The following is a 16,088-nucleotide window of genomic DNA, read 5'->3' as shown; positions in this document are numbered from 1 at the left end:
GGAGGGGCTGGATTGAGGGCTCTTGGTCCAGGCTGGGGTGCATATAATCGAGATACATTGTTTACATGTACAAAACTGTCAAAGAAGAAATAAAAGATAAACTAGTTTTTAAAAAAATATGCAAGAGAATGTGGAAATTTTTTCAAAATAGTAGAAAGTACAAGCGAAACTCGATTGGCTGAAATTTAACCATGGTTGCAGCGGGAGAAGGGGAGCTTCTTTTGCTGGTGTACGAACTTTATCATATATCAAAGTGTAAAACTGGGAGGGGGAAAAGGGGGAGCCTGGACAGGAGGTCCCGCCCACTGTGCCAGCGCCCTGCCCAGAGCTGCTCAGGCAGACTGTCCAGCTCTCAAAGTGCCCTTTCTCTGCTCCTCTGGGAATCCATTAGTTTTCCACATAGTAAGTGGCGCTCTCTGGTCTTTCTCAGGCTCTGCATACTGTTCAGAACTCAAAGAAGTTAACCCTCGTCCCAGAAGAGAAACAGCCCAACTTCCCCCCATGTTTGCGGGCCGTTTGGGCGCGTCCCCCAGCACGTCTTGGGAAAGCGTCCGCGTTGTCATGGCGACGCCGTGAGTAGGTTCCTGCGCGCCCGCCCCGGAACTATCGTCTGCAGGGTAGGAGGCTTCAGATTTGTGAGTGTCCCAAGGTGGTCGCCAAGCTACTAAAGCAGCGGGAGCCCCCAGGTGGATCCCCTAGATGTTCATCTAGGGATCGGGTCCGGGTAGGGGCGAGGTGAGACCCAAAGAAAAGATGGTGGTAGGAGTGAACCTGCATTCTACCTACCACTTTAGAATGAGTTGGCATGAAAGAAGAGGGGATTAGCCAGGGTGGGGCCCAATCCAATTTGACCCTACCAGAAACACAATGGGTCCAAGAGCAACAGGGTTGGGCAGGGGGTGGGGGTGGGGGTTGGGGCAGACATTGGAAGGCAGAGAGGGTTGGGAAGGGGGTCGGGGGAGGACTATGATAAGCGGATTCCTTAGGCTGTGTTGAGGATTGTGCAACCTTTGCTACTCAACCGGACGCTTGGGGAGAATACAGTCCAACTTATTTCTGGAAATAGTTGTTCCACAGCTACTGTACCGACAACCTCAACCTCACGGTATCTCTACTTTCTCTTGTGTCTTCTCGAAAGCTATGGAACTTCTCCAAGGGAAAAAGAACAAAACTCATAGACGTGCATTGTTGATTTTACCTTCAACTTCAGGGGATTCCCCAAGCAGCCCCCGGCTTGTTTGAAGGAGTCAAGAGTTGTGGGTGATATAGAAAGTGTGGGATTGGGAGCCAGTGAGATGGATCAGTAGGTGAATGTGCTTGCTTTGCAAGCCCGATGGCCCGAGTTCAATCCCCACAACCCACACAAGAGTGGGAGGAGCCAACCAACTGCACAGAATAGTTGTCCTCTGACCTCCACACGTGCACTTTCTGTTCCCCACCATCCCCACAAAATAATAAAGGCTTTTCAAATGTGGAATGTGTAAAGTTCTGTTTCAAGGCAATAATGTTAATAACTGACGACTAAAAGAGTAATTGAGAAAGAAGGTTAGAGGGGACTGGGAGTGGGTGTTTATGAGGAAAGTGGCGTTTCCAACGACTGTCAACTGAAAATAGCCTTGACTCTGAGTCCTAGGCATGTCCCAGGTCTCTCTGATACAGCCACCTCCAGGCTCTGTCACCCCTCTATCACCTCCTATTAGCAGACAGGTCCAGAAGGTGACATATGAATGCCTGTGTCTTGCAAACACTCAATATGTTCACGGGACCCTTGTTCACGTCTCTGTGAATGTGATATGCAGACACATCAGAAAGAAGACTTTTAACTGTCAACTCTAGAATCATCTAGATCTCGAATCACCTGGGAAGAGTCTGAATGAGGAGTTATCTAGATCAGATTGGCCTCTGGGTGTGTGGGTTGGTTGTTAATTGGTGTGAGAAGACTTGGCCTTCTGTGGGCAGCGCCATGCCCTAGGCTCTGTAAGGTGTGAGAGGGAAGAAAGCTAGGAAGCAAAGGGAATAGCTAGCATGGGGGCCTTCGTTTCTCTCTACATCTGACTGCAGGTGTTAATGTGACTAGTTGAGTTCCTACCTCAGTTTCCCCTTGATAATATGGAGTTGTAAGCCCAGATAAACCCTTTCCTCCCCTACACAGATTCTTTTTGACAGGATATCTTGTCATTAACAACAGAAAACCAAGGCACTTTCCAAATTTATTAGCCCTTGAGAATTCTTTCTTTCTCCTCACCCCCAAGCCCATGTGCCCCAGAAGTATCTCAGGAACACATTTTAGAAAAGCTTGGGAGAGTCATGGGAGAGTCTGTAGCATGTTGCCATATTGGGTTATGGTGTGTGATGTCAAGTGATTAATGAGGCAGCCCTGTGTGTGGGAATGCAGTGTCCAGTAGATGAGAGGCGGGGACAGCCTGAGCCGTGGCACACCATGTAGAGACAAGAGGTACATTTGTCAAGAACTGAGAAGAAATATGTGTGTGATTTCTCAGGGTAACTCCAGGACTCCTGTTTTTTTTTTTTCCCCCAGGAAATAACCTTTGACTCTAGACAGACAGTTCCATTTTTCAGGAGCAGATGAAAGTTGTGAAAAGCCCCATGCAGGAACTACAACAGGCAAAAGAACCCTTTGATACGATGTCACCCCTCCTCTTGAAGAGCCTGGTAGAGGAGCCCAAGAAAAGAACAGAAGTGCCTAACCATCTTCTGGAATCCAGTAAGTGGGCAGCAAACCCTTGCCTATGTCCAGGGTCCAGGACGCTGGGATTGTGAGTGCTGGTCTAGCAGCATCACTACGTATAGTGATACATAGCATCACTAATCATAGGCTCACAACAGATTTTGTAAATAAGGCTGGTAATTCACTTAGATCTCGCTGCTTAAATGGTAGATTTTTTTAAAAATATTTCTATTTTCATGTATGTATACGTTTATGTGTATATGGCACCTGTGTTGTGGGTGCTTATGGAGGCTATAAGAGCCCCTCAGATGCCCTGGATCTGGAGTCATGGACATTTGTAAACCATCCAGTGTGGGTGCTAAAAGCCAAACTCAGGTCCACAGGAAGAACTAAAAGTGCTCTTAACCACTGGCCCATTTCTCCTGCCTCCAAACAGTAGACTTCTGTGGTAAAATTTACTCACAAGTTCAATGACTTCCATTTCTTCACATGTTGTTCCTGTCTGTCCCACTGTGTGAGGAAAAGTAGGATGCGAGAGAGGCACATGAGGCTGGGAACACAGGTCAGTAAGTAAAGCACTTGTCCTGTAAGCACAAGGATGTGAGTTCGAACCCCAGCTCCCACATAAAAAAACATGGACATGCTATGTGTACTTTTAACCTCAGCACTGAGGAGGAGCCCTGAGAGTCAGGGACCCCTGAGACTCACTGGCCAGCTAGCCGAGCTGAGGTAGGAGACCCTGCCTTACAAAACAATGTGGACAGTGGGTAACAACCAAGGTTGCACAGTCTACACACCACACACACACACACACACACACACACACACACACACACAGTTAACATTTGAAGAAAAGAACAATGGCAGAGAATACTCTCCGACCAAGGCTGACATGTCCCAGGCATGTTGGGGAAAATATGACTGCTACTCAGATGACCAAAAGCCCACCGCACTGGGCTGGGAAAATACTGATCCATGGTTCATCATCCACCATTGAGCCTCTGACCTTTCCCCAGCCCCGCCCACTTCCATTGCCTGAAGTGCTATTCTCTCTCTATTTTTTTTTTTTTTTTGGTTTTTCGAGACAGGGCTTCTCTGTGTAGCCCTGGCTGTCCTGGAACTCACTCTGTAGACCAGGCTGGCCTCGAACTCAGAAATCCACCTGCCTCTGCCTCCTGAGTGCTGGGATTAAAGGTGTGCGCCACCACGCCCGGCTAGTGCTATTCTCTCTTAATGAACTATTTGTTTTACCGCCACTCCCACGTCCCTGATGCAATGCCTTGCTCTGGGATGTAAGAACCCAGACACCCCAGGGAGCGCCCAACAATGTCCAATATCAGCCTGTAACAGCACAGGCAGTGTCCATCCTCAGCCAGTCCTGGGACTACCACGCTTCTTACCTCAGTCTCCACACTCTCGATTTCCTTTCTGGAACCCCTTACTCACTTCTCTGCCCTGCTTGAATACTCTCAAGAGCTCTCTGTATGCTGGACGAAGTCACAGTTCTGATCAGCATGGGGAGACAGAGGGGCTCGACATTGTCAACCTCAATAGCCTGAGGAACTCCCCTAGTCTTTAGGGACCTCACTTGGGCCAAACCAATATTCATTTCTTTGACACAGAAAAAAAATCAGAACTAGCCAATTTAGGAAGCAGATATATTACTATAAAATATATCTTAATTATAAATTTCATTAATAAAATATATTTTAATGAAGTCTTCGGCACAAGGGTTCTAAGAGAAAGCAAGGTACTCGGCAGAAATCAAGACAAAGGCATGACGTGGGCAGCTGCATGGGAGTCACAGGGAGAAACCTGAACCCAAGTGTGGGTGGGCTCCTGGAGGGACCTTGTCAGTAGACGAACAGACCTTTTTGGTGCCCTTTTGGGGGCATTCAGTGGGTGATGAGCCATGGCTAGCTCCCCACTGTCAAGTTTAGTCACCCCATCTTGGTTTCATTTCCACTGCTGTGGTGAAATTCTCTGACAATGGCAACTTAGGGGAGAAAGGGTCTATTTCAGCTCACAGCCCATCAAAGCAAGAAGTTCAAGGCAGGAACTTGAAGCAGCCAGTCACATCCCACCCATAGTCAAGAGCAGAGAGAGAATAAATGCATGCTTGTGATTATCTGGTTTCTTTTATATAGTCCAGCCCCCCCCCCCCCAAATCAGGGAATGGTGCCCCCACAGTTTCAGGCTGGGTCTTCCCACATCAAGACAGCCTCATACAGACGTGTCCACAAGGCAACTTGAAATTAGCGCCTGGTTCTTCCTCCCAGCCCCATGCTCCTAGAAATAAGACTCAGACTCAAAATATATTTACAAATACCTTGGCCATATAGTTAGGCTCTTCTCTGATTAGGATCATAGCTTAAGATAGCCCATTTATTGTAATCTACATTCTGCCATATGGCTGGTTACCTGTGCTCAGGTACCACGAATCTGTTTCCTCTTTTCTTCCTAGGGAGATCTCCTGCCTGGCTCTATCCCAGAATTCTTTTCTCCTCCACATGTCCCACTTCTATATCCTGCCTAAGCCATTGGCCATAGGTTTTTTAATTGACAGGTGTTGCATTCATACAACATATGAGATATTCTCTCTATAATAACTTGATCTAGAGTTTAGTTCTAGAATCTAGATTCTAGACAGTCCTTCATTAAGACTCTTTTCCCAGGTCATTGTAGGCTGTGTCAAGTTTATAATTAAAACTAACCACACCCTCAATACAACTGCACCAATTGTTCAAGCCCACCTTAAACCTTAGAAATGCATCTATTCCAGGGGGCTCTTTTGACAGCTTAAGACTATCAAGTACACACTGTTGCACTTACCCATTTCTGGGCAGGAACACTACATGCTGCTTTGTGACCCTAAAACCAACAAAATTAGGATTCGAAAAATATCTAAAACAGATTAGGGTTGTAGCTCAATTGTTAGAGCCCTTGCCTAGCATGAGCGAGGCCCTTGCTTCCATCTCCAGCATCGTGTAAATCGAGGGTGGTAGCTAGCGCACATCTGTAACTTGGCACTCAGGAGATGAAGGCAAAGAATTAGAAGTTCAGGGTCATCCTTTGGCTAGATAGTGAGCTTGATGCAGCCTGGGATACAGGAGACCTCAATTTAAAAAAAAAAAAAAGGGGAGGAAGGGAGGGGGGAGGGAGGGGGGGAGGGAGGAAGGAAGGAAGGAAGGAAGGAAGGAAGGAAGGAAGGAAGGAAGGAAGGAAGGAAGGAAGAAAAATAAGTGAGCGTCTCACTGGCCAGAGCTGCTTGCTTGCTGATGACCTGCTGTGCATAAGTTGTGAGTCTTGGCCCCGCTCCACTTCCACAGGGTAGAAACTCTGGCTTGATATTGGGTTTAGGGGGCACCTCCTGAGGGGTTCCAGGTTCTTGTGACTCAGAACAAGGAACCAGACAGAGATATGGAGATTAGCAGGAGCAGGTGTATCTTAGAGCATGGGGAGGGAGGTGACTCAGTCAATCAAGTGAGGCACACGAGCCAGGACCTGAGCTGTACCTCCAGACACCAACATTTTTCAGAAAGCCAGGCATGGGAAAATGCATGTGTAACCCCAGTGCCGGAAGGTGGAGACAGGAGAATCAAGGACTCACTGGTCATGGAGCACAGCACAGTTGAATCGGGAGTTCTAGGGGAAAGGTGAGAACTCCATTGATAAAAAAAGGGTGTGACTTCTAAGGAATGATACCCCACAGGATCACACATGAATGTACACATACACACACACACACATACACAATGAGAATGAGGCAAGGGCAGAGAGGAAAGCCAGCGTCCTTCAAAGAAGGGGGATGTGGGTTAGAGCAGGTGGAGAGTTTAGAAGCTCAAAAGGCCCCATTAGGCAGAGTGGAGGCTTTTATGTTACAGTGCAGGCTTTTGGAGCATTTGCGTGAAGCTGGCTTTCTCTCACAAATGCTGTTACTCAAGGTTTAACTTACCGTTTCATGTAGTACATATCTCATTGGCATCTCAAATCTCCACCCAAGGGTGTGTGTTTTAGTGTTACAATGTTCCACACGTCACTTTCAGACACCTTCAAGTTCTCTGTGTCTGTGCCAGTGGCTCCAGGGGGGAGAAGGGTTCCAGCCATTTTTTTTTTTTAATGCCAATATTTATAAAGCTTTTGCCAAGATCTGCTGGATAGTTTTATGTCAACTTGATATGAGTTCAAGCCATCTGAGCGAAGAGATCCTCAATTGAGAAATGCTTTCATAGGATCAGTGTGTAGGCAGGCCTGCAAGGGAAGTTTCTTAATTGGTTGATAGAAATCCTGCCCATTGTGGATGGGGTCACCCTTGGGCTGGTGGTCCTGAGTTCTATAAGAAAGCATGCTGAGCAAGCCACAAAGAGCAAGCCGGTAAGCAGCACCCCTCCGGGGCCTCTGCATCAGCTCCTGCCTCCAGGTTCCTGCTCAGTCTGAGTTCCTGCCTCTCCTTCCCTCAATGGGCTGAGTCAGTAGGAGGTGTAAGCCAAACAAATCCCTTCCTCCTCAAGTTGATTTTGGTGACGGATGTTTTATCACAGCAACAGTAACTCTAACTTTGGAATGAGTTGTTGGGTTTTTTCATATTCTCATTTTGAAACTTTTATGTAAACATGTGTAACTGGCCTAGGAAGATGGCTCAGCCAAGTGAAGGTCTTGCCTTGAAAGCATGAGGACCCCAATCAAACCCTACAACGTATGTAAAACATACACATTCCAGCACCAGCACCACCAGCAGCAGCAATGACAATAACAACAGTAACAACAATAAGAAAACCCACAACAGCAGCAACAACAACAATAAGAAAACCCATGTCTCTGTGATATGTGTTTGCAGTCCCAGCACTAGGGGAGTAGAGGCAGGCAGCTCCCTGGGGCTCACCGGCCAGCTAGCCTAGTTCCTTCTAAGTTCCAGGCCTGAGACACCTCATCTCAGAAATCAAAAGAAAAGTGGACAGCACATGAGGCACCACCCCAGAGGTTGTCCTTTGACCTCCACAAGCACACACAGAGACATGCATGACATATGTAGAGAGCAGATAACTGTAATGGGCGGTAAGCACACACAAACACAGACAGAATGGAGGGGATGGAGAAGGCTGATCCACCGAGGGCACTTGCCGCTCTGCAGACCTGAGTCTGTTCCCACCGCTCACAGCTGCATGGAGCTCTAGCTCTAGGGGTTCTGACATCCTCTTCTGGCCTCTGTTGGTATACCCAGGCACAGACAGACAGACAGACACACACACACACACAAATAAAAGTAAAATTTTTTTTAAATAGAAAAGGAGACTCAGTCCAGTTTCTTTTGAGATTCAGAATCAATCTCACTGGCAGCTGAACCCACTTTTCTTAAAGACCCCTAAAGTAAAGACAGCCCACACCAGTAAGACCTTCTTCAGTGCGATACTCTCTTTGATAGCTCATGATGAACATGTCTGCCTTTCTTTTACAGGGGTTTATGCCAAGCTTCTGAACAACAAGGTCATCCAGGCCAGGCCAGGCATAGTCCACTTTGGAGGCTATGAGATAGAAAAAGAGCACCAACAGATTCTGGTAGGTAATTGTTAAGGGCACGGGGTCGGGAAGCATTTATGTTACTAATTCAGATACAGAGCAGGGGCTGGGGAGATGGCTCAGTTGGAAAGGTGCTTGCTGTATAAGCATGAGGTCCTAGGTTCGAGTCCCAGCACTATGTCAAAAAGCTGGGTATGACGGCATGGGCTTGTAAGCCCATTTGCTGGGAAGGTAGAGACAGGTGGACAATGGGGCCTCCTGGCCAGACCAGATGAGTCATCGAATTCCAGGTAAAAATGAGTGAGAATCAATTCCTAGAAGTCACCTGAGCTCCACATGCATTGGCACATGCTCACCCTCCCAATAAATACGTGGAATACAGTTTAAAAAATAAACTAAATGACTAAGAAAGACACCCAAGGTTGACCTCTGGCCTCCACATACAAACACATACACATATGCAAGTACTTGAACACACACACACACAGAGGGGGGGTCACTTAGTCAGAAAGGCAGTTCCTTGAAGAGAAATTAGAAAGGGCATCAGTGTCCTTAAATAAATGAACTCCACTCTGCCCTGGGACCCCTCTCAACACCCTTTCTAAAACTGTCACCCTCCTGTCCACAGGAGGGACCAGGGTCTGGACTTCACAGTGGCTCTGTGAAGGGGCTATCTAGATGAGAACCCCTGGTTCCAAAAACTTAACTCCCTTGTTCCAGTCCACAGGGGATTGAAAGTTGGGTCAAGGCTGCATTCAAGGACTGTGTTCCTCCAAGCCAATGTGGTCACAACACCATGAGAGGGGAGGTCCCTTTCCTAGGACATCCCAGGTAGGGGTCCCTTTGGCCAGCTCTGGTCAGGTGCCATGCCTGTCCAGAGAAGATGTGTCCAGGTTTGGGCACTCCAATGCACATATTCTCTCTGGCAAATGACTGATTTAGGCATGACCCCTGACCTGAGCATGTCAAAGAGAGTTCTGGCTGCAGCCTTGTCTTTGCTGTTCCTTTTTTTAACCATGTGGGTTGAGATTCAGATATTAATATAAACAACATGAGAAGACTGGAGAGATGGCTTAGCAATTAGGAGCACCCACTGCTCCTGCAGAAGACCTGATCTTGGTTCCCAGCACCCATGTTGGACGGTTCACCACTCCCTATCACCATAGATAGCTCCAGGGGTTCAGACACAACCTCCTAACCTCCACTGGCATCCACATGCATGTGCACAAACCCCCCACAAAGACATACATGTACACACAATTAAAGATAAAATCTTTAAGATCCAAAGTGTCAACTCTGCCCTGTTGGAGGGCAGCCCCACACCTGCTTTTTTTTCCTTATTGCTGCTTCCTCATTGTCCAGCACAATGCCTGACATGCAGAAGACATTCAGTGAACAGAGGAAAAACTCTGAGCTCACTCTCACACTAGGTTGACTCGGCGGTTCACTCATTCACCGAGGACAGTGTGATGTCTAAAGCACCACGCTGATTCTATCAGACATTAAAACAAACAAGAAGTAGATGAAAGTACAACATGATTTCATCTTAATAGCATTCTGGGAGATGCTGGGAAAGCCAGTTTCCTGTTCCCGTCTTTAATGCTAAGCAGAAGCCAAAGCGATTACCTTAATACTCTTATCAAAGGTGTTCACAACTGTTAGAGGCGCTAGGCATAAATAAGTGTGGGCTCAGCCACAGAAGAGGTATCTCTACGGATCTGCTTCTCCACCCACTAAGCTCAGGGACATTGATGAGGAGAGGGCAGAAAGAACAGAAGAGCCGGACAATGAGGAAGAGACAATCTGCTGGACCTGACTTGCCTTTACACATTAGAACTCAGCAGCTATGGCTGCCTGCACAAGACCTTCACAAGATCTAGCCAGTTAAAATCCCAACAAGGTTTGGGGAAAGGCTCTTGAGGCCCCAGCTGGGGCTGAAGGAGCTGTTGGCAGTTGACAGCCATTAGGGGAGGGAAAGTCAGTTTCCTGTGTGTAGATTGCTTATGCCCCAGTAGATGACCTCACACTCACACACATATGAGCAGCACTAATTTCAAAACCAGTCTTGCCAAACAAGGGGAGAACACTGTTTTACTAAGCTTTCTCCCTCCCTGAAAATCAGTAGAAGTCTTCATTGTGCCAAAAAAAAAAAAAAGTCCCAAATCATTCTTCTATTCCAGGACTCTGCGGCAGTGTAAATAAGGTCTCAGTCATCAGCCAGCCGCACCATTTCTTTTTCAGAAACACCGACACCATCTAAAACTTTCCTTACGTTCTTGTAACTGCCGCTGAACTCAGAGCAGGTGCGATAGTGTTTCCTTCAAAGATTAACTCATCTTTCTAGGCTTGATATACTAAACACACAACACCTGTCCTGTCCCAAGCCCTGTGGTTCAAATGGAGAGAGCCCTTGCTCTGAACCACGGTGTTGTTGGAGATGTGGACACAGACATGGGCTCACATGGAGCTCAGTCTTGAAATGGAAGCTGGTTCTAACAGCCTTGGGCTTGATCTGGGCCTGGCTACAGATGGTTCAGGTAGCAGCCAGCTCATGTATGTTTCCTACCCTTTTCAACTGGAGCCTCCATTTCTTTTCGAGGAGACTCAGCCCTACATTGATGTTATTGTAGTGCCTACAAAGGGTTCACAGCCATTGCATCCCCGCAGAGTCAGTTAGGCATTTTCCGGAATTTGCGTAGTTTGGTTGCTGAGAATGGTCTTCATTCTTGCAGAACATGACAAGGACATTCCTAGGTTTTGGCACAGGAAACTATGCAAATTGCCCACAAGTGGAATGACTCAGTGCAGCTCATTAACACCGAGGCCACGCAGACCTAAAGGCTCTGAGGCACCTGTTTGCATGCATATTAACGTTAGTGTTTTCAGTCTCCTTTAAAATTTTAAATAATGATCTTTGTGGGTTTTTTCAAAACTCAAGACCCTTAGTATTCTTTTGTCCCCCTTAGGGACATTTCTTTTTTGTCTCAGAAATTATATTTATTAATAAATAAGCTATCGCTTTCCTAGAAGACACCCAGTGTGTTTATAGGCCCAGACAAAACTCATTAACTTACAATGGCGGTGCCCTTGGAATTTCTGTAATATACTGTTCAACTCCCTGATACAGCTTTTAAGAACTCTACCCTTCCCCAAATGTTGCTTCGCAAAATTAGGACCATAAGCAGCAGTGTCTTCTCCTCAGGGCCTGGGGAGGCAGGGCCTAAACAGCACAAGATAAGCACAGCACACCAAGGCGCACCCTGCCTGAGCATTGTTATGCTTTGCTTATGGGGTTTTTTGAACCACACTTATTTACTATAGTCATTAGTTGGCCCTGAATGCAAGATGTAGGCAAAAATCAACAAGGTCATTTCTTTATTTTATTCCATATGAGAGTTGTCTGAGTGAATACATGCCACGTGTATGTAAGTTCCCTCAGAAGCCAGAAGAGGGCTTTGTACCCCTGGAGCTACAGTTACAGATAGTTATGAGCCAGCTTATGCGTGGGGGTGAAGTAGGAGGTATATGTATATGCATGTGAGTGCTAGTATCTGTGGCCCCCAGGAGAGGGTGTTCTTAGATCCCTTGGATTGGAGTTACAGGTGTTGTAAGCCGCCAGCTGTGGGTGCTGGGAATCGAACCCTGATCCTCTGTACGTGCTGAGAGCATTCTTGACTGCTGAGTCATCTCTCTAGTCCTAACAAAGTCATTTGTTAGGACTAATTGCTCAGTGTGGAAAAAAAAGTCATTTGTGATAATCAACTGATAATCTAGAACTTTAGATTAAAAGTATCATATGTCATATTTTAAGTTGTGTGCTATTGAGCATATTAAACATATTACATGTAAACACATAGACACACATCTATAACACACATGTTCTAAGAAGATAGGAAAAGCTAATTTTGCCTAATGCTGTTCTCTGTCTGTCTCTGTCTCTCTTTGTGTGTGTGTGTGTAAGGCATATGTGCACATATGTGTATGTAAGTGCATTCACCCATATATATACAGAAGAAAGCCAGAAGAGGGCATGGGTATATCCTGCAGTCACTCTCCACCATATTTTTTTATTTTTTTGAGACAGAGTCTCTCACAGAGCCTAGAGCTAATCCACTATTATATACTTGCTGGTCAGCGAGCCCCAGGGATTCTCCTGGCTCCTCCCCAGCATCAGGGTTTGCAGGCACAGCCTGCTTCTTCCGTGGGTTGCTGGGGATCAGAACTTGGTTCCCCATCCTGCCCAGCAATCATTGGCTGAGCCATCTCCTAGCCCATATTCCATGTCTTTTGAAAAATGTAAAATAATAAGGTATAAGCAATGAAGAGACAAATATGTAAATAAGTCAAATTCTTACTCATCTTTCTCTCACCCAGAATATTGCCAATATTTCTGATGAAGACACACATCTTCATATTTTGCCACCACAGACCAAATACTTTCAAATCAACTTTGAAAAGAAGGTATTGTCCCTGGATCACCTTCCCTGATGAGGGAGATGTGGAATAGGTTATGGTTTCTGACTTAGGCCTGCTAGGGCAGGAGTGTGTGTGGCCTTCACCCCCCCCCCCCCCCCCCCCCCCCCCCCCCCCCCNCCCCGAGTCCTGCTGTCTGTCAGGTCCAGGGCCTGGCCCAACACAGCCTACCTGCCTTCCAGGAGCACCGCCTCATCCCAGGCTTGTCACTCACGGTCACTATTACATTTTCTCCAGATGAGTGGCGCTACTATTATGACTGCATCCGTATTCACTGTAAGGTGAGTTTCTAGAAGTTATTTGTCTGGGGTGGGAGGTGATACAGGGGGGACACTCTGTATCCTGATCCTGAAGGAGGACAAAGGACAGCTAGACAGACCTATGGGTTCTCAGTGTTGTAAGAGGCCAAGTGGCCCACAGCTGTACCTTCCTCCCGACTAGAAAGATATTAGAGCATGGTGATCCTGGTCAGGACCACCTACCTGCATGGTAGATCTCTCTCTCTCTCTGCTAGCTGTGTCTGACACTTAACACATACCCTGAAAGAAAGAAGAAAGAGCCAGGGTGACCCCCTCAGTACTTTCCGAGTGGTGTATGAGGCTGTAGGCTCAGGGCTGTACCTGTATCCCATCTAAGAAGAGGTTAGGCCACAGGGGCCCTGGGAAGACACTACCCTGCAATCCCCCACTGCCCATGCCAAACTTCCATTTATCCTGTGGTGGTGGGGCCCTGTGAAAACTTTGTCAAATAACCGTAATGTGCTCCTTTAAGTGCAGAGCTAGAAAATAAATAGTGCCCCCATTCTGTAGTTATAAACACTGGCGACTGTGGTGGAATCTTCAGTCTTTGGAGAGGTGGAGCCTACTAGCCTGAAGTGCCCGCCGGGTGAGCTTTCAGGAACCTATGCCAGGTCTCTTCATTCACCCTCAGCCCCAGCCCGAGTGAGCAGCCCCCAAAGTCCCTTCCACTCATCGTTTTGTCAAAGGCACAGTCTTTCAAAGTTCAGAATTCTCAAAGTTAGCCTCACTCAATGGGAGGTTACAAAATTTGCAGCAGATGGGTTTCTTTTTTCTTTCAAATAATACTCTTATTGCTTATCATTTGTGTAGTAAGGCTGTGAAGAGATCTTCCTTTTGGTTTTCAATTTTAAAAGGCCTGTGCCTTCAGTGCTGAAATTTCAGCACTGAAGAGGATCTCAAGTTCAAGGCCATCCTGGGCTATATAGACATGGCTAGGGAGACAGTTTCATGGTTAAAGTATTGAGTTCAAGTTCCCAGAACCCATGTAAAAAATTGGACATGAATGTGCGTACCTGTATCCCTAGCATCATGCTGTGACAGAGACAGGAGGATTGCAGGGACTGCCTACTTGTAGGTTCATTGAGAGACCCTGTCTCAAGGGAATAAGGCAGATAGAACAAGGCACTCAGCATTTCCCCCTGGCTATTTATTCACAGGCATGTATACCAACAACACATGTGCAAACACTACACACACACACACACACACACCAGAACTAAAAACCAAGCAAACAAATACACCAAAAACCCTGAACATTCTAACATAATACAATCCAAAGCTACATTTGATACACGCCGAAGAGTAATCGAGAAAAAAAATAAAATAGCTTCACTGCCAAGAGGAAACAATAAAAACGGAGTCCCCATTTCTTATAACCAAAATGTTATGATTCTGTAGAAATACTCTGCAGAATATTTCATATGTACAATTTATACTCTAAAATTAATAGTATGCGGTAGTCTTGAATCTGAGCCAAGGTGTTTCAGACAGTGTTGACTGGCATTGCATGATGCAAGTGTACATGCCCTGTATTTAGAACCAAGGCTGCAGTGACATCAGGAGATGAACCATGGGCAAGTATTACTAGAAACATCTCAGATTCACCAACATTTGATTTTAAATTAATTTTTTAGTCCTCGTGCATTTGGACCTTTTACTATTACCAAATGTTTTATAAACCCCATATTCAGTTCTATGATCTCATACAGAGTCAAGAAGCCGGCATATAGAGCCACAGAGCACATTTCCTGCACTGGGAATGGTCACAAAGCTAATAAAGATATACCATACTGGTGCAGTGCTGTTTACACTGTAGGGCTGTAGCCTGCTTTGACTTTTAAAGATATCCTTAAGGGAAAACATAACTGCATCCACGTTGTTGAGGATCATACAAACCTGGAGAGATCAAAGACCCTTTTCAAGGTCTCATGGTCTTCCTTTCTAACTCCCCCAGCTGGAAGCAGATAGAGCAGCAGGGGGGCGGGGGGGATTAATACCTTTAGTTTCTATGGGTAACAGTGAACATTGTTCCAGTGAGATAGATTTAAACACCTTCTTGCTTTGTTCATCGTTAAGAAATATGATGTCCTAGGGGTTGAGAGTTAGCTTAGTTGGTAAAGGACTCACCATGCAAGCATGAAGATCTGAGTTTGATTCCTAGGACATACTTTTTAAAAAATGCTGGCCATGTTGATATGTACTTGGGATCTTATTGCTACGGGGAGGAGGTAACTTCCATGAGAGACCTTATTTACATAATAAAAAGGTGATTGATTGGTACCTAAACAATGATATCCAAAGTTGTCCTTTGGCTTCCATATGTGTGTACACACCCATGCAAATGGACATGGGTGCACATGTACACACACACACACACACTCACAAAAGAAACCTAGTAGTTCTAATGTTTTACTTAAAGCACCAAGGTTTCCTAAGGAAATTCTTGAATGATTAAAAAAAGTTCAAAATGATAGTTTTCCAAACACTAAATTTAACTTTCCTCCATACTAATTTCAGGGAGATGACACCTTGCTTGTCCCCATTCATGCCTACCCTGTCTTGAATAACCTGGACTTCCCCACGTTTATAAATCTATCAGATGTCTTCCTCGGAGAAAGGTGAGTTCCCAAAGTGAACCAGTAAGACACCACAGGATGTGAAAAGCTAACAGGGGGCTGGAGAACAGCAGTAGAGAACACTTGCTGCTCTGGCAGAGGACCAAAGTTTGCATCCTAGAACCCACACCATGTGGCTTATAGTCACTTTAAGTTCGGCTCCAGGGGATCCTGAACCCTCTTTTCACTTCTGCAGACAGACATGTGCATATACACTTAAATAATATTTTTTTAAATTAAGAAACACATAAGTGAGGCTGTCAAGGACCAGCCTCAGCTTGAAAAGGGATTCTGAGGAAGGAGTGTCTGAAAGCAGCAAAACAAAGGACTTGAAGTCAAATGGTAGGTTACAAGCTGATGTTGAGACAGCCTGGGTTACAAGCTGATGTTGAGACAGCCTGGGTTACAAGCTGATGTTGAGACAGCCTTCCAGATTGCTCTCTCTCTCTCTCTCTCTCTCTCTCTCTCTCTCTCTCTCTCTCTCTCTCTCTCTCT

The 16,088-nt window shown here is 46.0% G+C and overlaps 1 protein-coding gene across 3 annotated transcripts in view; it reads left to right on the top strand.

Moving 5' to 3' along the window:
- The first annotated feature begins 563 nt into the window (after nucleotides 1-563).
- The window catches only part of Cfap221 (cilia and flagella associated protein 221), a 74,502-nt gene continuing 58,977 nt past the window's right edge, over nucleotides 564-16,088 (top strand). The window contains exons 1-6 of one of the 3 annotated variants that reach the window (XM_021166758.1): nucleotides 564-617; nucleotides 2,540-2,725; nucleotides 8,145-8,245; nucleotides 12,581-12,667; nucleotides 12,862-12,960; nucleotides 15,496-15,596. In XM_021166758.1, coding sequence (XP_021022417.1) covers nucleotides 2,587-2,725; nucleotides 8,145-8,245; nucleotides 12,581-12,667; nucleotides 12,862-12,960; nucleotides 15,496-15,596 — 527 coding nt within the window. In that variant the 5' untranslated portion in view covers nucleotides 564-617; nucleotides 2,540-2,586. Of the gene's footprint in view, nucleotides 736-2,539; nucleotides 2,726-8,144; nucleotides 8,246-12,580; nucleotides 12,668-12,861; nucleotides 12,961-15,495; nucleotides 15,597-16,088 lie in introns of all 3 variants that reach the window. The other 2 variants (XM_021166741.1, XM_021166748.1) reach the window with 2 other exon arrangements.

This window comes from Mus caroli, chromosome 1 (assembly GCF_900094665.2).
Source record: "Mus caroli chromosome 1, CAROLI_EIJ_v1.1, whole genome shotgun sequence".
NCBI classification, from domain to species: domain Eukaryota; kingdom Metazoa; phylum Chordata; class Mammalia; order Rodentia; family Muridae; genus Mus; species Mus caroli.
This window is presented reverse-complemented; position numbering and strand designations above follow the sequence as displayed.